At 39.5% G+C, this 25,681-nt stretch overlaps 1 protein-coding gene across 1 annotated transcript in view; it reads right to left on the bottom strand.

Moving 5' to 3' along the window:
- MOCOS (molybdenum cofactor sulfurase) overlaps positions 1 to 3,867 on the bottom strand; it is a gene marked incomplete at its 5' end in the record, with an annotated part of 151,329 nt that extends 147,462 nt beyond the window's left edge. Inside the window, one exon of the mRNA XM_081343490.1 lies at positions 3,735 to 3,867. Coding sequence (XP_081199616.1) covers positions 3,735 to 3,867 — 133 coding nt within the window. The remainder of the gene's footprint in view (positions 1 to 3,734) is intronic.
- Between the last annotated feature and the right edge of the window lie 21,814 nt (positions 3,868 to 25,681).

Here is a 25,681-nt window from a genome sequence, read left to right as displayed (position 1 = left end):
CATGGAGCTTCAAGATTCAGGTCTTTGACATCTTTAATTCTGGATGGATTCCATGACCCTGTTCAGACCCAGTTTGAAACTTAGGTGTTCTTCTGGACTTGCAACTCCTACTCAAAATACAGCTGGTAGCCATGGCTAGGAGGACCTTTGCACAACTTTGGTTTGTATACCAGCTGCGGCCTTTCCTGGATCAGGATACCCTACACACACTCAAGCCATAATAATCTCTTGCCTGGACTACCACCAATATGCTCTATGTGGAGCTATCCCTGAAATGTATTGGGAAGCTTCAGCTACCGCAGAGTGCAGCAATATGAACAGTCTTTGGGGGCAGTCTAAGGGAAGAAAGATCCTGTCTATTATGCCTGCTATCTCCTACTCTTAATAAAAGTCCCTGCTTGGAAGAAACTGTTTCCAAGAGTTCTGCTTTCTTAAGATGTGGGCTTGAAGTAAGTCCTGACACATGGAGGACTTTAAGCACCATAACCAACTCTTTGAACTGTACCCAAAAGCAAATAGGTAGCCAGTGCAGTTCATGGACATTCCAGCCCTAAGATCATTGGGCATTCCGTGCCTGGGGTCACTACAAACATTATATCTTCCTCATGGAAATTATGTTCTCAGATTCCACGAACTCAGGGACTTTTATTAAGAATAAGAGATAACAGGCATAATAGACAGGATCTGAGGGATTCCCTTACAGATCGATATTTTAAAGTGTCCCTAAGCAAATCCCACCCCACAGTCCATCCGGGCGGTTCAGACCATCCAGTCCCCAGGTGGTAAGTCCATCGTGGGAAAGGGAACATATCATCAATCCAGTTCTGTTTGCAGCATGATCATTTTACAGCTCTTCACACCTCCTTTTGAGGATGGAGAAATAAACCAGATCCCGGAGGTCTGTATCTTCCCCCCCCCCACTTTTCCTAGCTGCCCATAACGGAGAAGAAGTTCAGAGAGATGCATAGTATAGGAGGAAATTTGTTACATTGTAATGGATAGCAGACACAAAGGCAAACAAACAAAAGCTTACATCGTGGTTAATAGAGGAAGTGAAAACAATAAAATCCACATGCGTATCCCCTTCCCCCTTGGGGGTATGGCAGAATCTAGGGAAAGGTGGGATTTGGTTTTAGATCAGAGGAGATAGTTAGAAATGAAATATAAATGGATTCTGACACCATGGCATGGGTCAAGGTTACCTGATAAACCATCTCATCCACTAGGTCAGCCCCCCTCCCACTTGTGCCAGCAACGGCCTGCTAAGGATCCCATCAAGGAACTCCAGCAGGCGGAGTCCAGAAAAACCTTCTCTGCCATTGTTCACAGTCCTTTGGAACAGCCTCTCCCCCCACGACAGATTTGCTCGCACTCTTCCATAAGTGTCCAAAGGCCTAGGCTGCTAGTTGGCCTGGAGACCCAATGGGAAAGTACAACATTGGAAATAGCTATTAGACTAATGGCAGACACCTCCCCCCATCCATCCTGCTCCCTCCCCACCATCTTTTAATTCCTATTCTGTTTTTTCCTTGTTTTTATTGTTTCCTTGTTTTTACTATTATTATATTTACATTCTTTATAATTTTACATTTTACTGTTATAAGCTGCCCAGAGTAGCCCCATGGTGAGATGTGAAACAAATTTAATAAATAAAATAAAACTTCTTTGTGACTCCTATTGCTTTGCAGATGCTACTTTCATACCATGGTACTGAACCAAAACAAATAAAAACAGCTTAGCGTAACTTTTTCAAGCAATGAACAGAAGCAAGACTCTAACTACATAAGAGACTTAGAGCTGAATCAGGTAGCATCAAGTAGCATCTTGAAAGTAACGTTTTCTGAATAATCAAATCAGGCTCAGAACAATAGTACTGTCAACATATATCTAAAAGCAGTTAAACGTCTGTCTCTAATCATTTTAATAGTGAGTTATACTTACTCTAGCACAAAATAATACCATTATTCATTCTCAACAATTAACAAATAACATCTACAACATTGTACCCTAATACAGCTCATCTTCTTTCCCAATAAAATAGGTACAAAGTTGGACTGCTAATACCTCTGTTTACTAGAATTCACAATAGTAATTTTTGCAATTTACTCTTAGCAGACAACTCAGTCCTGTCTCTTAAGAATTCACTGAGTCAGCCTCAGATACATTTTTCTAAAATACTAACATGATTGTTGGCTCTGAAATTTGTGCCTCAACGGAAGTTCAGATTCTTCCTCAAACATCAGACCATAGCCTTTACTTTTTTCTCTAATACCGAAACTTTACATATGGTGAAAGAAAAAAAGAAATATATGTCAATATACTCAATTTAAGTAACTCATTGTATTTGTGTATGATAGATGAACTTCAGAAAATTTAAAGCTGAACTTAGTTTGGGCAGCATAATTAAGCATAATTAAGATACAAAAACAAGAAACCGCAAAATATATGGAAAAAGGCAAACTACTTTAAACATACGCCCTGCAAAAATAATGTGCAATCAGGAAATCATGTACTGTAACATGATAGAAAAAGGAGGGGCATTCCCAACAAATCACAAAGTTTCTCTTGGATGCCTCCTACTGTGCTTCAAGCAGGTAGTTTCCTAGTCAGAACTGCAAAATGTTGCATTGTGACTTTCCCCCTACTTACCGTAATAGTTTTGTACTATAACAAAAGGATAGGAGACACTGTTGATAACCTTTTGGAAAGTTACTGGTAGGTACCACCACATAAAACTCATGAATGAGGGAGAACAGTTTTATTATAAATCTAATCTGTAAACAGTCATCTCTTTACTAAAGTACTGCAATGTAGGCTGGAAAACAACATGGGAACTCCCCTTTCCTGCAAGACCATCTTTCTCTTTTTTAAACTCCAACTTCCTCTTTTTCTGCAAGACTCCTGAAGGCTGGTGTCCTCCAAATTGTTTTGGGCTTTTCCCCATCAATTTTAGCAAACATACCTATCCAAAGAATTAGGAAGCTGAAATATAAAACATGGCCTACCTTGCTTAGGCAGCATATCTATTTAAAATCTTGGGTGGAAAACTTTATTATTTGGGAGTTAAAAAATTTACAAGAGTCTCTAAGAGATCATAAAAACAGGGGCTATGCCTGTATGAGGCCCAAAAATGGCAGGTGGTACTTCCCTCCTTAGAAGGAAAGATTTCTTCTAGCCAAGCTATCCAGTATTAGCAAATGAGATAGTTCCTAATAAAAGAGAGGTATAATAGTAAACTAATTCTTCAGTGAAGATAACAAAACAAAGATTAACTACTCAATGTTTAAGGAAAAGGTGATCAACCATCTGCCAAAGATGAATCCATTTAGGTTGTCCTGCCAGACATTAGACCCAGTGATGTAAAGTACTCTTTCATTTGCTCAGTCTTAATGAAATGGAGCAAGAGACAGGAGGGAAATCAGTTGCTAATATTACTACCCCAGAGTAACAAAGCTCAAGAGGTGAAAATTATTTTGACTGAACAGTTCCTTTCTTTTCAGACTCAAATGTAAGGACAGATTGAAATTTACTGTTTGATCACCCTTTCTCATTCACTTGGTTTCTTCTTTAAAATAAACATGGAAATATATTATTTTCTTCTTCAAAACCTTGGAGTCATACTTAGTATGGTAACTGCTCACACAGCAGCAACCGCAAAATCAGAATACTTTCCTCTTCCCTGCCCCATTATTTTTCCCAATCTTTCTGCTGCCACCTCCACCACGTCAGGTTACCTCCTAGTCTGGGAAACTCTCTCTGGCACAATCTTTGCAGATCCTCTCCACCATAACCATAAGTAGCACCCGAAGGTAGCTTGCTTTGAAAAGACTGGAAAGACAACAGTTTTTCCCACGGATTCTCAGCCATTGCAGTTAAAGATCTTTCTCGGAACAAGAGAGAAGCAATGAATGTTTACGACAGAACGCAACTCAACTAAAGATCAGTTTACAGGAGAGCCGGAGGCCCTGGCTCCTCCCACTGGCTTCTCCCACAGAGATAGCAACAGTTCGTTCCTTGCATAATCTCTTTTTTCTCGCCAGCTCAGCAAATTAGGTATCTGCAGGCTTTACGGACAAAACAGAGAATATCCCTGAGTTCGTGGAATCTGAGAAGGGGAGGGGGGAAAGCTATTGCTTTAGAACATAATTTCCAAAAATGAAAAAAACAATATAAACAAATGGAGCTTTGCACGTGAGCAAAAGTGCCTGCCGTTCGCGCAAGTGGAGATGCACGCGCAGACGTGCATTCATCTACTGCCTGCATGGCTTGGTTCTAAATGGGCCGTGGCCCACTAGTGGCTGCAGCCCTAAGGCTGGGGACGCCTGCTTTATAACATTCAAACTCTCAACGTACTACTCTGTACTGGTGTAGATATAACTTGACTTCTTGCAAAAGGAGTTATAAACGAAATATAATGCACAGATCCAGAATAGATGTCATCTGGCCCAACCATGAGAGGGATCTAGGTTGTCCTAGTGGACAACCAGTTAAATATGAAACAGCAGTGTGCTGCAGCTGCTGAAAAAAACCAATGTAGTTCTAGGCTGCTTCAACAAAGGGATAGTTTCAAGATCACAGGAAGTGTTAGTAATGTTTTATAAGGCACTGGTAAGACCACACTTGGAAAACTGCATCCAGTTTTGGATACCATGATACAAATAAGATGTTGAGACTCTAGAAAAAAGTGCAGAGAGGAGCAACACAGATAATTAGAGGCCTGGAGGTTAATATGAATGGGTGCAGGATGTGGGTATGTCTACTCTAACAAAGAGAAAGACTAGGGGTGACATAATAGTAGTCTTGCTATCACAGAGAAGAGGAGGTCAACCTATTCTCCAAAGCACCTGAGGCCAGGTCAAGAAGTAACCGATGGAACCTTATTATCGAAGAGAGATCCAACCTAGAATTAAGGAGAAATTTCCTGACAGTGAGAAAAATTAACCAGTGGAACAGCTTGCTTCCAGAAGTTGTGGGTGTTCCATCACTGAAGGTTTTAAGTAGAGATTGGACAGCCATTTGTCCAGAATGTCATAGGGTCTTCTGCTCAAGCAGAGGGTTGGACTAACAGACCTTCAAGACCTCCCTTCAAACTTGTATTCTATAAATAAAAATACAACATTTTGAGAAAAGCTTTTAGGCTGCCTCTCTCAAGGCAATTAAAAGTAACAGCTATATGTAGGAGAAATGGAAAGGTAAGAGTCCAGCTAATTTTGTGTGGTTTGTGTGATGATCATTGCCAATCCAACCCATATCACAGTGTTGTTGTTGTAAGGAAAAAGAAGACGAAGGAGTATTATGGATATTTGCTGCATTTAGTTACTTATGAAGTAACAAAATCAGGATAAAAATTAAATAAATAAATAATGTTTGAGACTGACCTGTGACTATGGAATGTGACTCACATAATTGTAGTTTATAGACTTTCACAACCAAGTGCAAAGTACAGAGCACAGAGAGACATTCACTCCGAATCAGGTTGACCTCAAATACTTAACTTTTGAGTCAGAAGATTTGAGGTGGTGCCTTCCAAGAGGCACTGTGAGGGGTTGGACAAGCCATCGCACAAATGGGATAGCAGTGAAAGATAAAAATTTGTTTTAGCAATTTGCCTGAGCCTGAGTGTGCTTAATCATTGATATGATGTTGTGTAGCCTGTTTTTCAGAAGCACTGAAATTCATGTTGAATGCTAGACCTGATTTAAATGAAACAGCTTTTTTAATTTTGACAGAGCTGAACAGCATCAGAGTTTAGCAGAGCCAAGAAAACACTAATGTTTGAAAAATAATTGCTTATTCTTTCCTTGGCAACTGTTTAAAAGAATTCTTTACCAAGAATTACCTTCTTCAGGAAGGATATTTGGAGTTGGAAGAGTTAATGTTTCCTTTGATGATCTTGGGTATCAATGCTCTAGGCTATCTTATCAGCTAAGTTAGCAATGTCAGAGATTAATTTCACTGAATGCCTTGGCAGACTGCCTGTCTTTTATGTTAGGGAACAGGGAGGCTTAGTGTTCAACTTCCAAAAGAAATACGACAAATGACACATTAGAATTGCAGGCTAAACAAGAGCCAAGAATATGATTCAACTCCAAAAAGGAAAACACATTCTGTGGTAGAAACAACAGACTATCAAGAGAACTCATTATTCCTCTCAATTCTCTATTGTTAGATTGCACCTAAAATATTGCATTTAGTTGTGGAAATTAGGTTTTAGAAAATACATTGACAGATGTATTCTATCTAACTATTTAGATGTGTTCCAGAATATCCCCTTAAGTTTAAGAATTGTTCAATGATGGAGGTTCCTCAAAAGTGGTATGATTTTCTTTACAGGAACAGAATTTAAACAGATACTGAATGATAGATTCCTACAGGGTATTTTCACAATTGGAAAGTTAAACAATTCATCCCTGAGTTATTGTTAAAATGTTCTTCCAAACATCTGAGGTCTAAGATTTCCTTTCACAAATAAAATCTGGAAAAATCCCAAAAGGAATTTCACGCCTCTTGGAAGATTAAGAAAGAATTAGGATTGGTGGGTTCCTGTTTTCCTATTCACTCACATAAACAGCTCCACAAGTTTTCTACTTGTGGTTGGAGCCGGAACATACTTACCCCCTTCTATAAGACCAAGGGAAACTAAAGGTAAAGGTAAAGGTTCCCCCGCACATGCGTGCTAGTCGTTTCCAACTCTAGGGGCCGGTGCTCATCTCCGTTTCAAAGCCGAAGAGCCAGCGCTTGTCCGAGGACGTCTCCGTGGTCATGTTACCTTCCCACCTATTTTTCTACTTGCATTTTTACGTGCTTTCGAACTGCTAGGTTGGCAGAAGCTGGGACGAGTAACAGGCGCTCACTCTGTTACACAGCACTCACGATTCAACCCGTCAAACTGCCGACCTTCTGATAGACAAGCTCAGCGTCCTAACCCACTGAGCCACCGCTTCCCCCTAAAGGAAACTAGACCTTGCCAATTCATTTTAAAACTTATAATCATACTGTAACAAAGTTGATCATCAGCTTTTGTCTTTTTGTAGAGACAAAACTGTCTTTTCAGTTTTGTAGAAATTCTATGCCAAAAATCCAGGAAGGAGAGAGATGGAGGAAGGAAGGCTTGATTTTCTCTCTATGGCTAGCTAGGAGATGAAAGTAAGATTATGCTGTCTCTCTGATTCCTGTATCATGTATTGGTTGCCAAGCACCTGAATTATGTTCATGTGACCGTGGGATTGCTGTAATGGCTGAAACTTCATTCCTTCATTCTGTGACATCATAACTTTGAACAATCATTGAATTAATGATCGTAACATGAGAATTACTTGTGTTGCATTATTATTATATCAATTATTAAATACAGTTTACTTATAGATTGTAATGAAACTATCATTTTATATTTTATGTTAGTTATTTCTATTTCTATTAACTCTTTATACTTCCACTCATGTTTAAAATCTTAAAACATGCCATTTAATTATTATCCATACTTTGTATTAGTAGGTGTTTTTTTTAGTAAATTCTAACCTGATATCTAGGTTACACTAATACTTTAATGGTATGGCTGTAACTTTGCAAAATTGTCTAAATGAGATTTCCACAAAACCAGAGGAAGTGGAAATGGACCCTGGGAAAGTGAAGACAATATTAGAATGGGAGCCCCCTCGAACCAGGTGACAGTTGCAGAGTTTCCTCATTTTTGCAAACTTTTACTGCCAGTTCATCCCACATTTGCCCAAACAGTCCGGCCAATTACCAACTTGCTGAAAATCGAGGAGCAGCAAAGCCCAAGCCCAGCCAGCCTCTGAATTGGTCCCTTGAATGTCAAGCTGAATGAGCCATTCATGATAAAAGTTGATGCTAGTAATGTGGGCACAGTTCTACTCCAGAAAAATGCTAAGGGGAAATTGCAGCCCTGCACCTATATGTCCCGCAAGCTTTCTGAGACCAAGAGGCACTAGGCTATTTGGGAGAAGGAAGCTTATACAGTCCGAAAGTCTCTCTTAACCTAGAGGCAGTCCCTATAAGGCAGTAAAAGCCCATTTGAAGTGTGGACAGACCACAAGAACTTGGAAGCATTCAAGACCTTTTGGAAGTTATCCCCTAAGCAGGTTCGATAAGCGCAATACTTCAACTGCTTCAACTTTAATTTCTGCTACCTACTGGGAAGAAAAAACCTTTTGGCAGATGCTCTCTCCCAGATACCGCAATACAACACTGCCCAAGAAGAAATCATTAACTCCATCATCCTATCCCAGCAGTTTGTGGCACCAGCCCTCATGAGGCAGCAGAGGGAGTCACCCTTGCAATCAACAAAAGACCTAGTGCAGCCATTGAGGGATGCCTTGGTGGGAGATGAATGTTTTTAGTGGCACAGAGCCAACCTTTCCCTACAGGATGGGTTGGCATGGAAAGAGAATAAAGTCTACATCCCAGCCAGCCAGAGGACATTAGTCCTACAGCAGAGCCATGACACGAGGGTAGCAGGACATTTTGGATTTGTAAAGACTCTTCACTTAGTGAAAAGGCAGTTTTGGTGGCCAAAAATGAAGAAGGACATAGAGGTGTATGTGGCCAGCTGCTCTGTGTGTGCCTTGATGAAGTGGCTACCTGGGAAGTTCCCAGAACTGCTGCAGCCAGTGCTAACTCTACTAGTCCTTGGGAAGAAATCTCTATGGGCTTCATCTCAAGCTGCCAGAGAGCACTGGAAATACTCAGTCTGGATTATTATTGACTTATTTTCCAAGAGGCACATTTTGTGATGTGCCCCAGAATTCCCTCAGTTCAAGTCCTAGCTAGGCTATTCATGCAGCACATACTGTATGCCAACTACATGGGATCCCGAAGCACATTATTTCAGATTGGGGAGTACAGTTTATGTCAAAGTTTTGGTTGGAGTTCCTAAAGTTAATAGGCTCCTCCCAGGAATTTAGTTCCACCCATCATCCTCACACTAATGGAGCCTGTGAATGTGCTAATTTAGTCCTATAAGCTATGACTTCCTGAGTTAAGAAAGAAAAAGGCAGAGGCTCAGCTGATGATTTCCAGGATGGCTGATTTAAAGGACGGCTCTCTGCCTCAATTGGGACAAAAGAATTATTTTATTTGGGCTGCAAAAATGGAATGCTTCCTGAAGGCTAAGGAGCCCTGGGACATTGTGATTACCCCACCCAAGGGGCTATTAGCAGCTGCAGATAAACAGCGGCATGATAAGGCACTGGCATACATCATTTTAAATGTGGAAGATGAACAATTCTTAAATGTAGCTGACTTAAAAACTGCAAAAGAGGTTTGGCTGAAACTGAGAAGTGTCCATGTGAGTGTGTCAGCATGCAATATAGTGCAATTATCAAGGCAATTGTACAGAGCCTGACTGCTGCCACAAGAGAGCATAGAAGAGCATTTTCTCCACATGCAGAAACTATTTATTGAATTGGAACAGCGTGAAATGCTGATTCCTGAATCTCAGAAGGTGCTGTTGGTCTTAAATAGTCTTGATGAAATGTGGGCCATTATTTCAGCTGTTTTTGAATGTAGACCACAACAGGAATTATGTATGGAAGTGCTTAAAGCCTGTTTGATTTCAGAGGAACAGAAACACCATTTTAGAAGAAGCCATGAGCAGAAATTCCTAAGGTGGGAGTCCAAGGAACAGAGAGAGCAGAACAGCAGACTGCCTGTCTGCAGAGATTGGATTACATCTCAGCAGAGAATTCCCAAGAGGAAAGAAAAGGAGAAAAAGAAATGCTTTATCTGTGGAGCTGAAACCCATTTAAAGAAAAATTGTTTACAAGAAAGAAAAACAGCAAATGGACAAGCTGCTGTTACAAATGTTAGCTATTGTAATATAGAGACAAATGGTTAATAGATAGTGGGGCTATTGAAGCAGATAAACAAGGAAGATATGTTATAATTGAACTGTTAATAGAAGGCAAGAAAACGCTTTTGGTTGGATTATATGCTCCTAATCAACAACAAGGAGATTTTTACAGTTTATTACACAGCAAGATTACTCAGTGGGATTATAAATCTTGTATTTTTATGGGAGACTGGAATGGCGTTTTGGATGTACAAATGGACAAGGGGTGTTTTTTTAAAAGCACCCCAAGTCATGCTAAATTGCCTAAATCTTTTTTTGAAATGAAGGATGACTTGGAATTGCGAGATATTTGGAGAGAAAGAAATTTGCAAGAAAAGGACTATACTTTTTTCTCCGATAGACATCAATGTTTCTCCAGGATTGACTTCATATTAATTACTAATGATCTTTTTTCTAGGATTAAGAAGATTAAGATTTGTCCAAGAACTATGTCTGATCATAGTCCAGTATGGTTAGAGATAGAAAAAGATAATAGGGATAGGCGTTCCTGGCGTTTAAATAAAAATTTGTTTAGATATCAGGAAAATGTGGAAGAGTGTAAAAAACAGATGATGGAATTTTTTAAAATTAATATGTATAAAGGTACTTCTATTGAAATGGTTTGGGATGCTAGTAAAGCGTATATGAGAGGTGTATTAATATATTTGAACAATAAATATAGACGTAACTTGGAATTTAGGAGGAAAGAATTAGAGAATGAAATTAAGGAAAAAGAGAAGGCTTTAATTTTGAATCCATCAGATGGGAAGACTAAAGAGGTAATTAATTTACTAAGGGGCCAGTTTGATAAGTTGATGGCTGATCAAGTGGCAACTAACTTACGGCATGCTAGACATAATATTTTTTGTAATGCCAATAAACCAGGTAGATGGCTAGCTTATTTGTTAAGGAAGAAGCAAAGGGCTTCTAATATAGATAGAATAGAACACAAGGGTAAGGTAGTGTACCAGCAGAGTCTTATCAAAAAGACCTTTGTTGATTTTTATTCTAAGTTGTATGCTAGAGATAAGATTAGTGACGCAGATATTGATGAATATTTGATGAAAGCCAATATTCCTGTTCTTACGCAAGAACAAAAGGAAGAGATGAACCAATTGATAACTGATGAAGAAATTTTTTCAGCAATCAAACAATTGAAAGTGGGCAAAGCGCTAGGTACGGATGGACTGACTGCTGTGTATTATAAAAACTTGCAGTTAGAGATGGTGAAGCCTTTAAGGGAATTGTTTAAGACAATTCAAATGGGAGGAGGGGTACCTCTGTCTTGGAAAACTGCTTTTATTTCTTTGATCCCGAAAGAAGACCAGGATGTCACCCAAGCAAAAAATTATAGGCCAATATCACTTTTGAACACGGACTACAAGATATTTGCTAAAGTTTTAGCTAACAGATTAATGAGGGTAATGCAACAAGTAATTCATGGTGATCAAACTGGGTTTATAAGTGGGAGACAAATGAAGAACAATGTGAGGCATATAGTAGATTTGTTGGAATTTTTGGAAAGAAACAATCAGATCCCTGCAGCGTTGATCTTCTTGGATGCTGAAAAAGCCTTTGATCAATTGGATTGGCAATTTTTGTTGAAAGTATTAGATAAAATGAAATTTGGGGATAAATTTTTACAACCAATTAGGGCAATATATCAAAAGCAAACAGCCTGCATAATAGATAATAATAGTTTGACTGAAGTATGTAACATTGAAAAGGGTACAAGGCAGGGGTGTCCGTTGTCACCCTTATTATTTGTTTTAACATTGGAAATATTATTGATTAAAATACGGGATTCGGATAAAATTAAGGGAATTCAAATTAGAGATCAGGATTATAGATTGAGGGCGTTTGCAGATGATCTGGTTGTTACAGTGACTCAGCCTGATTTTTCAGTTGTAGAATTGATGGAGATAATAATGCAATATGGGAAAGTTTCTGGATTTAAGGTTAACATACAAAAAACTAAAATGTTGTCTAAGAATATGACAGTATTACAAAAGGCTGTTTTAGAAGAGCTAACGGGATTTGAAATAGTTAAAAGGGTTAAATATTTGGGGATATATTTATCACCCTCAAATGTAAAGTTATATAAAAATAATTATGGAAAGTTATGGGGAAAAGTACAAAAAGAATTAGATAGTTGGAAAAAATTACAATTATCTTTATTGGGAAGAATTGCAGCTGTGAAAATGAATGTTTTGCCAAAATTTTTATTTTTATTTCAAATGATACCTATACTTAAAAAGGATTTAAATTTGGAGGAATGGCAAAAAGGTATTAATAAATTTGGGCAGGGAAAAAGCCACGAGTCAAATTTAAGATTATGCAAGATACGCGTGAAAGAGGTGGTCTTAAAATGCCTAATTTTAAATTATATTATGAAGCTGCTGCTTTGTCAGCGATAAGTGATTGGTTTAATTTAACACAAGCGAGATTATTAAATCTTGAGGGCCATGATTTGTTATTTGGATGGCATGCATATTTATTGTATGACAAGAAGGTGGATAAGGTGTTCAAGATACATATTTTAAGGTATGCTCTGTTGCGAGTTTGGAAAAAGTACAGACACAAGTTAAATTATAAGATACCTATTCGGGCAATACCAAAACACGCAATAGAAAATATAAATGTTGGGTTTAAACATGATGTGATTACATATAAGGAAATTTTGTGTTTTGAGAGGAATGTATGTCAATTAAAGCCACATAATATTTTAAAAGAAGAAAAGATTGTACAAACCTGGTTTCAGTATGGGCAATTACAGGCTAGGTGGAAGGAAGACCAGAAAATTGGTTTCTCAATGATTGATGAAAATTTGGTAAAGCAAATTAGAGATCAAGGTCAAGCACATATTAAAAGGATATATCTTGCATTGATAGAAATTGATTCAGAGACAGAACTTGTTAAAGACTGTATGATAAAGTGGGCTCAGAACTTTCAAGAAGTTATTACAATGGATACTTGGGAAAAGATCTGGGTGAGAAATGTAAAATTTACACAGGCCCAAAATTTAAGAGATAACTTTTATAAAATGTTCTATAGGTGGCACTTAGATCCTAAAAAATTAGCAAGTATGTATCCGAACTGCCAGCCCAAATGTTGGAGGTGTGGTTGTGAAGATGCAACGTATTTTCATATATGGTGGACTTGTAAAAAGGTTAAAGCTTTTTGGATTAAAATTTGGTGGAATATGCAAAAAATATTCAAGAAAAGGATAAAGTTTTGTCCGCAATTGTTTTTACTGGGCATTATTACAGATACTACTGTTGTGGACACTAAATTGATGTTGAATTTAATTACGGCAGCGAGACTTTTAGTAGCGCAATATTGGAAGAAGGAAGAACTGCCGACTATAGAAGAATGGACTTTAAAAGTTTCCAATTTGGCGGAAATGGCAAAGATCTCAGCGTATTTGAAAGACCAGTCGCAACAGAGATATATTGTGGAGTGGAGAAGATGGATTGATTACATCCAGAATAAATATGGGACTAAAAAGTTTCATCTAGCATTTGAATAAGTATTGGATTTATGTGATATATAAACTACTTGTAGTTATTTTAATAAGAGTTAAAGTGCGATAGAATTTAATATTTTATTGTTGTTTGCATATGGTAGATTATGATTGTATTTTTATTTTTTTATTTTTATTTTTTTTTATTATTTAAAAAGTTTTACAATACATTTTGACTTTAATCCCCCCTCCCCCACCCCTATCCCTCTCCCCCTCTCCCTCCTCCCCCCACCCCCGCGACTTCCCAGAGCTAAATACAGGGCATAAAATCAAAAAACAAACATAAACACCCCTATGTTATCAACAATAAACTATAAATTCTATCTCTCTCTAGCTCATATAAAATGAGTACAAACAATATTAATATTACAAATAAAGTAGAAAAGAAAAAGAGGAAAACAAAAAGATCTTTACTCAAAATAAATTTTTCTTAATCCCAGTCCTTATTCATATTAATTTCAAAAAAAAAAAAGGAGGAAAAGAAAAAAAAAACTTTCACCTGCTATTTGCATTCTCCCACCTTTCTCTAATTTCCAAACAAATTCTCAGTTACGCGCCGAAAGCGCTTATCTCTGTTAATCTTAATAATCTCCGACCAAACTAAACTATTTTTTTTTATTTTTATACCCTGTATTTAGCTCTGGGAAGTCGGGGAGGGGGAGGGGAGGGTTGAGTTGGGGAGGTTTGGGGAGAGGGGAGGGGGTTGGGAGGGGTTTTGTCTTTTAAAAAATGTACTGTAAAACTTTTCAATAAAAAATAGATAGTGGGGCTAGTCAAACAATTGTTAATAATTCTAAATTGTTTTCCAGAATGGCTCCAGTTTGAGGAGATGCAGTGGCCTTAGCAAATGGGCAAAAGACAAAAGTCATGGGGAAAGGCAGTGTGCTGATTCCATGTCTGGAAGTGTTTAATAATGTATTATGTGTGTCTGAAATGGAGCATAATTTGCTAACAAGGATTTGAGACCACATTTGTGAATGGGCGATGTCTCATAAAAAGAAATGGGAATGTATGTGCACAGGGCATAAAGCAGGATAATATTTATGTGTTGCAGGTACAAAAGGTTAATTGTGCCCAAACATTTGGTAATGTGCCACAGCATGATTCATGCATTCATCTCTTGCACAGAAAGCTTGTCCATACCAGCTTCGGAGTGTTGCATAGGATGCTAGAGTTTGCAGAGGGATTATCCTTAAAAAGTTGTAAGGCATATTTAGACTGTGCAGTGTGTAAATCATCAAAATCCAAGGTATTCCCAGTGAGCAAGAAGAGCACAGGGCAGACAACAAGGTGTCTAGAGCTGGTACATGCAGATTTGGTTGGCCCAATGCAAGCCAGCTTGGGAGGAGCAAGGTATGCACTGCTCATTGTAAATGATTTCTATAGTATTTTTCTATATTATGCCTTCTGCTCAGTTTTTTTACGTGTGCTTAATTTTGGGGCTTATTTTGCATTGGGTGAGCTGTAAACTCTAACATATTTCCTCTTTGTTATTTTCTCCTCTTCAGGTGGATTTCCCCTTCTTTTGGGGGGCAGCATGTCAGGTCCCTATCGGAATGCTGCCATTCCAAAAGGGAGGAGAAGCATGCACTATTCTGGGTTGAGAATGTTCCTGCATTCTTTCTATGTTCACTTTGATGTATCTGCATGGGAATTAGGGAGGGGGAGCACCTTCAGGCCATCTGTCTTAACTCCTGCTGGCTAACAAGGAAGAGGCACCAGAGAATGGCTTTTCAGCTCTAAGTTCTCAAAACAATTTCATGCCAACAGATTGGCTCCTGATTGACTGGGGGATTGGGGTGGGGCTGGAAAAATGGGACTTTTAGCTTAATTCCTTTGCACTTTCAGTAAAAGATCCATTTTGAAACAATGCCTGTTTCAAGAGTTGTGCTTTCCTGAGGGGATAGCTGTCAGGACCCACTTCAATCCCACATCTTAAGAAAGCAGAACTCTTGGAAGCAAATTCTTCCAACAGGAACTTTTATTAAGAGTAGATAGCAGGCATAATAGACAGGATCTGAGACTTCCCACACAGAACGATAGGTTAATGTATCCCCAAGCAAGACTCCACCCCATAGTCCATTCGGCCAGTGTGGGATGACCAATCTCCAGGTGTTAGGTCCATCATGGGAAAAGGGGAGATAACATTGGTCTGTCTCCAGATCACACAGCAATGGTTGACGGCTCTTCACACCTTCCTCTGGGATCGTGGAAATAAACCAGGCATGGAGGTTCTGCCAGCTCCTTCAGAACTCTGGGATGTAGCCTGTCAGGTCCCAGTGATTTATATTCATCAAGGTTGGATAGGTGTTCCCTTACCATTTTCTTGCTTATTTTAATTTTTGTTTCTAGTATGTCTTTTGCAGTGATTTTTGTGGTGTGTTAGGCTATAGTTTCTTTTTGTGTGAAGACTGACACAAAATATGAGTTACACAGCTCTACTATCTCCCTGTTGCCTGTAATTTCCTTGCGATCTTCTCTCTTTAGTGGGCCTACGGTTTCCTTGATTTTTTTCTTGTTAATGTTGGAAGAAGCTTTTTTTATTGTCCTTCATTTCTGTTGCTATCTTTGTTTGTTCTGAGCCTTTGCTTTCCTGACTTCATTTTTGCGTGTTCTGGCTGTCTGCCAATAATCGGCTTTAGTTATGTGCCCCTTTTTCCATTTTTTGTATTTGTCCTTTTTGTCTTTTAGTTTGTTAGAAAGTTCTTTGTACAGCCATGCTGGTTTCTTCTTGGATTTCTTGTTTTTCTTTCTCAGTGGTATTGTGCTGGTCTGGGCTTTTGTGATCACATTTTTCAGGGTTTCCCACACTTCCTGGATTGTTTTCCCCTTTAGAATTTTCATCCATGGGATTTTTTCCTAGGTTCTCTCTGAGTTTGTTAAAGTCGGCTCTTTTGAAGTTTAGGACATTGGTTGATTGTTTTCTATTCCTGGTGTTTGCATTATATTAAATTCCAGTATGACATGGTAGTTTTGCCCAAGGTTCTAGTAATTTCTATTCCCTCTATAACTTCTTCTCTTTTTGTAAGGATTAGGTCCAGTATAGCTTTATGTCTAGTTCCCTCCTCCACCTTTTGGCTAGGTTGGTTAGGAATCTGATCTCCTGCTTTCTGCAGAGTTTGTCTCCCAGTTGATATCTGGATAGTTGAAGTCTCACATTACTACTGTGGTATGCTTCCTACATGCATTTAATTGGTTTGCAAACAGTTTGTCTATTTCTTCTGATTGGTTTGGTAGTCTGTAATAAACACCTATGGCAATGTCACTTTTTTTTCTTTTATATTGACCCATATACTTTCTGGAGAGATTTTATCTTTGATCATGTGCATTTCTACAGATATGTAGTGTTCTCTTACATATAGTGCAACTCCCCCTCCTCTTTTTGTAGACATGTTCCTTTTGAACAATTTGTACCCATCCATCAGTCCATTCCATTCATGGCTTTCATCCCACCAGGTTTCTGTTATACCAACTATGTCATGCCCTCCCTCATATACTATTGCTTCTAGTTCATTCTGTTTGTTCCCCAAGCTTTGCGCATTTGTATGTAAGCATTTAAGATGTTTATGCCTGTCCATGGGGGTGTTTCCTGTGTCTCCCGGATGTTGCTTGAGGGTTTTTTTTCCATCTCTGCCTACCTCAACATTTGATTTGTTTTCTTGGGATTTGTGATTGGTTTGGGGTTCTAGAGATTCTAGAGATTGGTCACCCTCCCCCCTCAGTTTTAGTTTAAAGCCCTCCTGATGAGTTGGGCTAGTCTTTTTCCAAGTAGCTTTTTGCCTGATTTCGTGAGGTGTAGCTCATCCCTTGCCAAGTCCTTCATGTAGGAAATGCAGTCCATGATCCAGGAAACCAAAGTTTTCTTGGTGACACCAACCCTTTAGCCAATGGTTTATTTCTAAGATTCTTTTTTCCATCAATGGGTGTTGGCCTTTCGTTGGGAGAACTGATGAGAACAGTACTTGTGCTCCTAGCTTCTTGACTTCATTGCCTAGTTATTTGTAGTCCCTCATTATTGTACTCAGATTGTTTGTTGTGTCGTTCATCCTAGACTCAGTTTGTGTGATTCTCTGGTACATAACTACTTGTAAACAGATTTAACTAAATATTGGGTTAATGTTGTGGGAATAAAGCCACCTATCAGTTCATAGAGCAAGAGGAAAAGTTAGTGAACAGTTATTATAATGTGCAAATATATATTGTATATGGCAACAAAATCTTGATTATATATTTAAACTTAGTACAGCATTCTTCTCTCACAGGCAGTGAAGCATGAAAATGAATACATTCCCCATAATCTTCCTTTTTTGCTTTAAGTGCTTGCACAACACAATTGACTGCATTATTGGAGTTAATTAAAGCTGTGTTGGGTTATTTGGAATAATAAATAATTCTCGGTTGACTAATTTTCTAGTTCTCAGTAAAGGTCCCTTTCCATAATTCCCAAAACACATTAATTTCTATGTTGATATAGCTAAGCATGTAGTTTTTAACTTTGGAATATATGAGAACAATTTATAATGTTTTGCTTGGGCCTTTTATAATAAAGCAAGATAGCATTTGACAGCAAAAAAGAAAAAGGAGGATAAAAGGACATGGGATTTCCCTCAGTAGGAATTGCCTTATTGATACTTGTACCTTTTTTCTACAGTTTACCTTTCTCTCTGTTGCAATATTATTTCAGTTTTCCCATGTTCCTGCTTAGCTATGAGAGAAGAGTAAAGGAACTCTTATGTCAAGATACAAAGAAAATTCAATGGTCAGGAAGTGGAGAAAATTTGAAAGTGAATGCTATTTTGACAATAGTCCTCAGTATACAATAATAAAAACTATAACCTTATTTATTTATTTCACACTTTTTATAGAGAGGTTTAGTCTAGTCACAGTGCAGTGATGGTGAACCTATGACATATATATATATATATATATATATATATATATATATATATATATATATATATATATATATATATATATATATATATATATATATATATATATATATATATATTATTGGGAGTTATATGCCGCCCTATCTCCCGAAGGACTCAGGGCGGCTAACAACAATAACATACAATAATACAGAAGTTAAAAGAAAAATTAAATTAATGGCCCTGTAGAATAAATTAAAATTAAAATAAGTTAAAAATTAAAGTTAAAAATTAATATATATACATACATACATACATACATACATTTTGGGTGACATGCCAGCATTCACCAACACCCAGTAACTATTCTTGAAGTCATCCATTCTTGCATGATTTTTGGAAGCTGTGAAGGCTGCTGAAGAAAGGGGTGTGCTTTTGTGCAGCCTCCAAAGTCCTGTGAAGGCTGCTGAAGAAAGGGGTGTGCTTTTGTGCAGCCTCCAAAGTCTTGTTTTGGAGGGCCTCTGGAGCCTCCAAAAATAATACAAGATTGGGATGTATTTTTGCACAATTTTTGGAAGATGCACAGGCAGTGGAAGAGTATTCTTAGATGCTACTTCAAGAACGAAGGTCTCATGCAACCTGGAACCTCCTAAGGTAGGCTGCAGGGATATGTCAACAGAAAGAAAACACTGTTTAAGGCAAGAGGCAAATCCTGGGAAGAGCTGGGCTGCAGGGCAATTGCACCTTGTGGAATGGCACAAGACTACCTCTTGTAGTGACAGCAATGGCACTAGGGCTGAAATCAAGACCTGGGCCTCAACTCCAGGCCTAGCCTTTGAACTGTGACCAAGTGCTGCTATTCGGGGAGGGCTAGATGGGGAGAAATAGATATATTTTTTCTCTTTTGTTTGGGAAATTGTAATGTGACATGACAGTAGAGTCAAGTTAAATATTGGTTGAGGCCAAAAGCTTTGCCATCACTGGCCTAGTGGTTAAGATACCAGCTATACATCAAGATAAAGGGACGTGGTGGCTCAGTGGGTTAGGATGCTGAGCCTGTCGTTCAGAAGGTCGGCAGTTTGGCGGGTCGAATCCCGAGTGCCGTGTAACAGAGTGACCGCCTGTTACTCGTCCCAGCTTCTGCCAACCTAGCAGTTCAAAAGCACGTAAAAATGCAAGTAGAGAAATAGGGACCACTACGGTGGGAAGGTAACAGCGCTCCATGCGCCTTTGGCATCTAGTCATGCTGGCCACATGACCATGGAGACATCCTCGGACAAGCACTGGCTCTTTGGCTTTGAAACGGAGATGAGCACCGGCCCCTAGAGTCGGAAATGACTAGCACACATGTGCGGGGGAACCTTTACCTTTACCTTTATACATCAAGATACCAGCTAGACATCAATTCTAGCCCCACCTTAGACATGAAAACCAACTGGTTGACTTTGAGTCAGTAACTCTATTGTCAGACCTTCAAACTCTCTGAATACAGCCATGTTTCTTCGTTCTTTGGCTGCCACAGCAATGTGAGGGGGGAAGCTGCATTCTTATAGTTTAGTCAAAACAATAACTTTCTTGTAGGAACCAAGGTCAAGCAGCTCAAGCTTTTGGCGGGTTGGAGCTACCATTAGGAAAACCGCCAAAGGTGGTAATTGGGGATTGTAATTTATGACACATTAATGGGTGGGGAGTTCAACTTTTAATTTGTAGTTTTTTTGGGGGGGGTAACTTTCAGTGTTGGTTCCACCTTTGTTTGTGCTGATCTTATGTAGCCATTAAAAGTGTTCTTTGAGAAAAGCAATTGCCTCAGAGTTCTTATTTCTACTGGAACTATGACATTAAACCAAGACTCTAAATTTCATTTTTCATGGGGTCCTGAGCCCCAGTCACCTACCGGAACTTTGGGAGGATGACAAAGACTCAGGGAAGATGCAGAGATGGAAAAGAAAGAGGAATCAATCCCAAGCCTGGGGACAGCTGCAGCAGATGGGACGCAGGCTGCTACTTTTGTGGAAAGTGTGGTCCTGGCAGGTGAAGCGAGACCAAAGTCCCAATGGGGAAACTGACTCAAAAGGAGGAAGCCATCATCCTCAGGGGGACGTGGTGATCCACCGCTACACTGCCACTAAAGAGCACGCTGAAGACTGCAGAGGTTGAATTCCCACCGATTTCATTGCAACATCTCCCTTCACCTGTACCGATGAAGGAAAGTGGCCAGCAGCTTGGGAGGAATCCAGTGAGTGGAAGTATCTGACGGCCATCCACAGCCACACAGTGGAACACCTGAGGGAGAAATTCAATCGGCTGGAGATGGGCAAAGGGAGACAGCCATCCGCCAGATATTTACAGGTGGGCGAGAGGACAAGTGGTCGCAGGAACCTCCACCACCCCAACAAAGCTCTAGCCCTGTGGTGATGGAAGGGGTCACCTCCCCACTCCCAAAGCCTGACCTGACATTGATCCCCATGCACTGGTGGAGCCCCAATCACTACTGATGCCAGGCCAATCTGGATCGACCCCAATGACAGGTCAGTCCTGAATATTACATACATTCTATCAACCCCAAGCAATGTAGGCATCCCCTTAGCCCGGATCAGCACCGTCATTCACCTAGTCCCAGTTACTGACACACTGCAAGCCCTGAGCACTGTTGGTGCTATGTTAGCCCCAATTGCTGTTGGTGTCTACCAGCCCAGATCGTCACCAGTGCCCAGTGGAACCTAATCCCTACAGACAATGTGCCAACCCTGATCACTGTCGGCGTCCTGCCAGTCCTTATTTGGATGAAACCAAGGTGATTGATACCAAGGCTGCCAATCTGGAGGGGGAGGCTGCAGAATGGGTGGCTGGTTTATCATAGGAGCAAGCACCTGAGCTATGGAACTTTGATATGTTCACGCATGAACTGAGTCAGATTCGAGGAAGAATCCCAAGTGGTACAAGCAGAAAAAGACCTGCACGATATGAAGCAGACAGGTTGGCCAGCAAGAGAATACATAAGAGAATTTCGAAGGTTGGCAGGGAAAATCAGGCAATGGCCCAAGCAATCATTGATCCACTATTTTAAAGCGGGGTTGGATTGCAACCTATTCAAGATGTGCATCTGCAGAGGCAATCCTAATCAACATGATTGCTACCACTTAGCTACAGACATGGATATTGAGCTAACACAGTACCACAAGCCTGCTGCTTCAGGACCTCAACCAAAGCGAGACCCTATGAGGTGTCAATCATCACAGTGGCCTCCACCTGTCAAGATGCATGGATCCGTTCAATCCTCCACTGGACCCCAGATTAAGTGCTTCAGGTGTGGACAACCTGGACATCAAGCTGCAGAGTGCCCAGTTCCTTTCCCTCTGCCGAAAAGTACGACTGCAGCTCCAGTGAAGCCAAAGAGACAGCCTCGGCCGACATGAGAGAAGTCGAATTGGGCTAACCAGGGGCAAGTTGTACAAGTCACCTTTTCTTCCCTGGAGAAGCAAGATGAGCATTTTTTCATGGTTGCACAAGTTCTGAAGCTTTTCAGATAGTTTTCAAAATCCTTCTTCAGTCCTGGCCACCAAAACTGCCGCTGAATCAAATGTAAAGTTTTCAGGTAGCCAAAGTGACCCGCTTGTTTGCTATCATTACTGCGTTGGAAAGCGTGAACTCTGAGAGACTCTGAGAGACTCTGGTATTCATGCAATTGATAAATCACCTATATAAGGGGGTTTTAGTTTACCTTGACGACATCCTCATCTATACTGAGACCATGGCAGAGCATGTTAAATTAGTATGCAAAATGCTAAAAAGCTATTAAATGCCAAACTTTATGCAAAACTTTCAAAATGCGAATTCCATCAAATGCGCCTGGATTACTTAGGATATAGGATTTCCAGTGAAGACATTGAAATGGACCCAGCTAAAGTGAAAGCAGTACTGGCAACCTCCATGAACCTGAAAGCAACTCCAGAGCTTTTGAGGATTTGCTAACTTCTATTGGCAATTCATCCCCTCCTTTGCTGAAATTGCCTTGCCACTGACTGAGCTGTTAAAGACAGGGAAAATGGGTAGGAAGCTGCAACCCTGCCAACCACTCCCATGGTCCATTGAATGCCAAACTGCTTTTGAAAACTTAAAAAGACTGTTGCATCCAAACCCATTTTCAAACATCTCGATCCTGAAAAGCAATTTACCATTTAAGCTGACACCAGCAATGTAGCAGTGGGGGCTGTTCTTTTACAAAAGAATGACAGTGGAAATTTACAGCCATGAGCTTACACCTCCAAAAAATTAACAGACACTGAAGGCTTTCCCTGTGAGATGTGCTTTGCTTACTTGGCATCATTTTCTTGAGGGGAGTGACTTGCCTTTTGAAGTATGGACTGAACACAAAAATCTACAGGTACTAAAAAACCCTCACAAATTATCCCCCAAGCAATTCCGATGGGCGCAGTATTTTAACTGTTTCAACTTTACAGTAAAATACATTCCGGGAGGAAAAAAAATTCCAAGCTGATGCCCTATCCAGACTGTCCCAATACAAAAGCTGTGAAGAAGAGATGTGAACTCTGTAATTCTATAATCAGAGTTGGTTTCTCAAGTGAAAATGGGGGCCATTGCACACAAAATCAACAGATCTTGATAACCCGATTACTAAGTGAAGACTGAAGGAGGAGTTGAAAACCAATTCCTGGTTCTTATCAAATAAAACCATGCTGACATGTCAGGATGGGTTAGGTTGGAAAGGATCAAAACTGTATCTACCAGAGTCTCTCAGAGTCCACGCTTTCCAATGCAGTAATGATAACAAACAAGCGGGTCCCTTTGGCTTCCTGAAAACTTTACATTTGATTCAGCAGCAGTTTTGGTGGCCAGGACTGAAGAAGGATGTTGAAAACTATCTGAAAAGCTTCACAACTTGTGCTACCATGAAAAATTGTCCAGGAAACCCCCCTGGATTATTACAGCAAGTCGCAGGCCCTTCCCAGCCCTGGGAAGAAATAGCCATGGATTTATTGTAGAGTTGCTGGAAAGTAGGGGAAATACAGTAATATGGACTGTGATAGATCTTTTTTCTAAACAAGCTCATTTCATTGCCTGCACAGGTCTCCCCTCTGCAAAGAAATTAGCAAAAATGTTTCTCAAGCATATCTACCAACTCCATGGAGCTCCGAAGTGGATTATATCAGATAGGGGGGTGTGATTCACTGCTAACTTCGGTAGGGACTTTCTGAAACTTATTGGGTCCATCCAGGGACTGTCATCGGCTTTTCATCCATCTACTAATGGAGTTGTTGAAAAGGTTAATTCGATGATGGAGCAATATATCAGGTGCTATGTGTATTATCAACAGACAACAGGGGCTGACTTCCTCCCTGTTGCTGAGGTGGCTTACAATAACACAGTACATAGTAGCACTGGACTCGCTCCTTTGAAAATAGCTACTGGTAGAGAATTCATTCCTGTGCCTGAGCTCCCTCAGGATCCTCCTGTTTCTCAAACTTTAGATCAATGGGTAACTTCCCGGAAAACTGTGTGGGACAATGCAAAAGCAGCTCTGATAAAAGCCTCAAAAAGTTACAAAGAACAGGCAGACAAGAGGAGGGCCCCTCGGAGATCATTTGATGTGGGTGAAAAAGTTTAACTCTCTACAAAATATTTAAGATTCAAACTGCCCAGTAAAAAATTGGGACCAAAACTCCTTGGACCTTTCCCCATTGTGCAGATTATAAATCCAGTAACTGTGGAGTTAAAGCTCCCTCCTCTTCTAGAGAAAATTCACCCTGTGTTCCACTGCAGCCTATTGAAGCCATTTAGGGAGTCCACATTGAGATCGCCTCCTGAGTAGGCACCTGATCCTCTTGTTGTGGAGGGAGAGACTCATTATGAAATAAAACAAATCCTTGACTCAAGGTTGTATAAGGGAAAGTTGCAATATCTAGTGCAATGGAAAGGTTACCCACTATCAGAGGCCACCTGGGTGAAAAGTACTGATGTAAAAGCTGGTAGATTAATAGGTAAATTTTATGATAAGCATCTGAATAAGCCTAGGGGTTGATTTCTGACTCTAAATTCTTTTCCTCAACAGGATTTCTCTCTTCTTTAGGGGAGCCGACTATCAGACCTTCAAACACTCTAGATACAGCCATGTTTCTTCGTTCTTCGGTTGCCACAGCAATGGGAGGGGGGAAGCTGCATTCTTATAGTTTAGTCAAAACAATAACTTTCTTATGGGAACCAAGGTCAAGCAGGTCAAGTGTTTGGCGGGCTGGAGCTACCATTAGGAAGCCTGCCAAAAATGTTAATTGGGGATTGTGATTTATGATACATTAATGGGTGAGGAGTTCAACTTTTAATTTGTAGCCTTTTGGGGGGGGATTTTCAGTCTTGGTTTCACCTTTGTTTGTGCTGATATTATGTAGCCATTAAAAGTGTTCTTTGAGGAAAGCAATTGCCTCAGAATTCTTATTTCTACTGGTCTCATCTATCCAAACCATGACATCCATTTCAGCCCAGCTATCTCACAGGATTGTTGTTGTAAAGCAAATAGAAGAAGGAAGGTGTATTGTGTAAGTTCACCATCTTGAGTTATTTGTAAAATTAATAACAACAGGTCTAAATATATATATATATATATTCAATTTAAAAGACTGGGAAAGTCATAGCAAATGAAGATTAATTGTAATTATTTTTACTTTTGTAAAAGTAAATTACTTTTACTTTTGTCTATATATAAAGCTGTTACAGCAGTTGCATCTATTGATAAAAAATGAACATAAAAGATCCAAAAGTCTCAATGTGAGTCTCATTATTCGCCTTCTTATGAATGGAAATGTAACTTGCTTCTCTCAGAATATCTGATGAGTGGGGAACTGGATATATGCCATGGATGACTGTTTTAGAATGTAGGTTTGTTTCTTTGTTTAACCAATTTTTATTAGTTTATCAGAATATAAAATACAAAGGAAAATCAAAACAATGGGAAACTAGGGGAGGAAAATGGGGAAAAAGAAAGTGGGGATAGAAAGGAAAAAAGAAAAAAAAACATTGACTTTGAGTTTTTTAGCACCTTTGGGACAACCATGAGCTGGATAAGTGAGAATTTCCATAGAAATGTTCCTTGTAACCACAGACCCATTTTTCTACTGCATGTAGTTAGCAAAGTGTATGCTAAGCACCTAAACCACAAATCTCAAGATTGGATAATCTTAGAGGGCATAATTAAAGACAAGCAAACTGGATTCAGAGAAGGGAAATTAACCATATTTTGGTACTTCGCCATCTATACATAAATATACATATAAAAAGAATTTTCCTCTTTTTGAGGCTTTCTTGACTTGAAACAGGTCTTTGATTCAATATCCAGAAGTGCCTCTGAGATAAATTAAATATTATTACTATCGATAGTAATCCTCCACTATCTCATACAAAAATTATATTCTAACTATATTCTAA

The sequence above is a fragment of the Vipera berus genome (assembly GCF_964194415.1).
Source record: "Vipera berus genome assembly, chromosome: Z".
Classification (NCBI taxonomy): domain Eukaryota; kingdom Metazoa; phylum Chordata; class Lepidosauria; order Squamata; family Viperidae; genus Vipera; species Vipera berus.
This window is presented reverse-complemented; position numbering and strand designations above follow the sequence as displayed.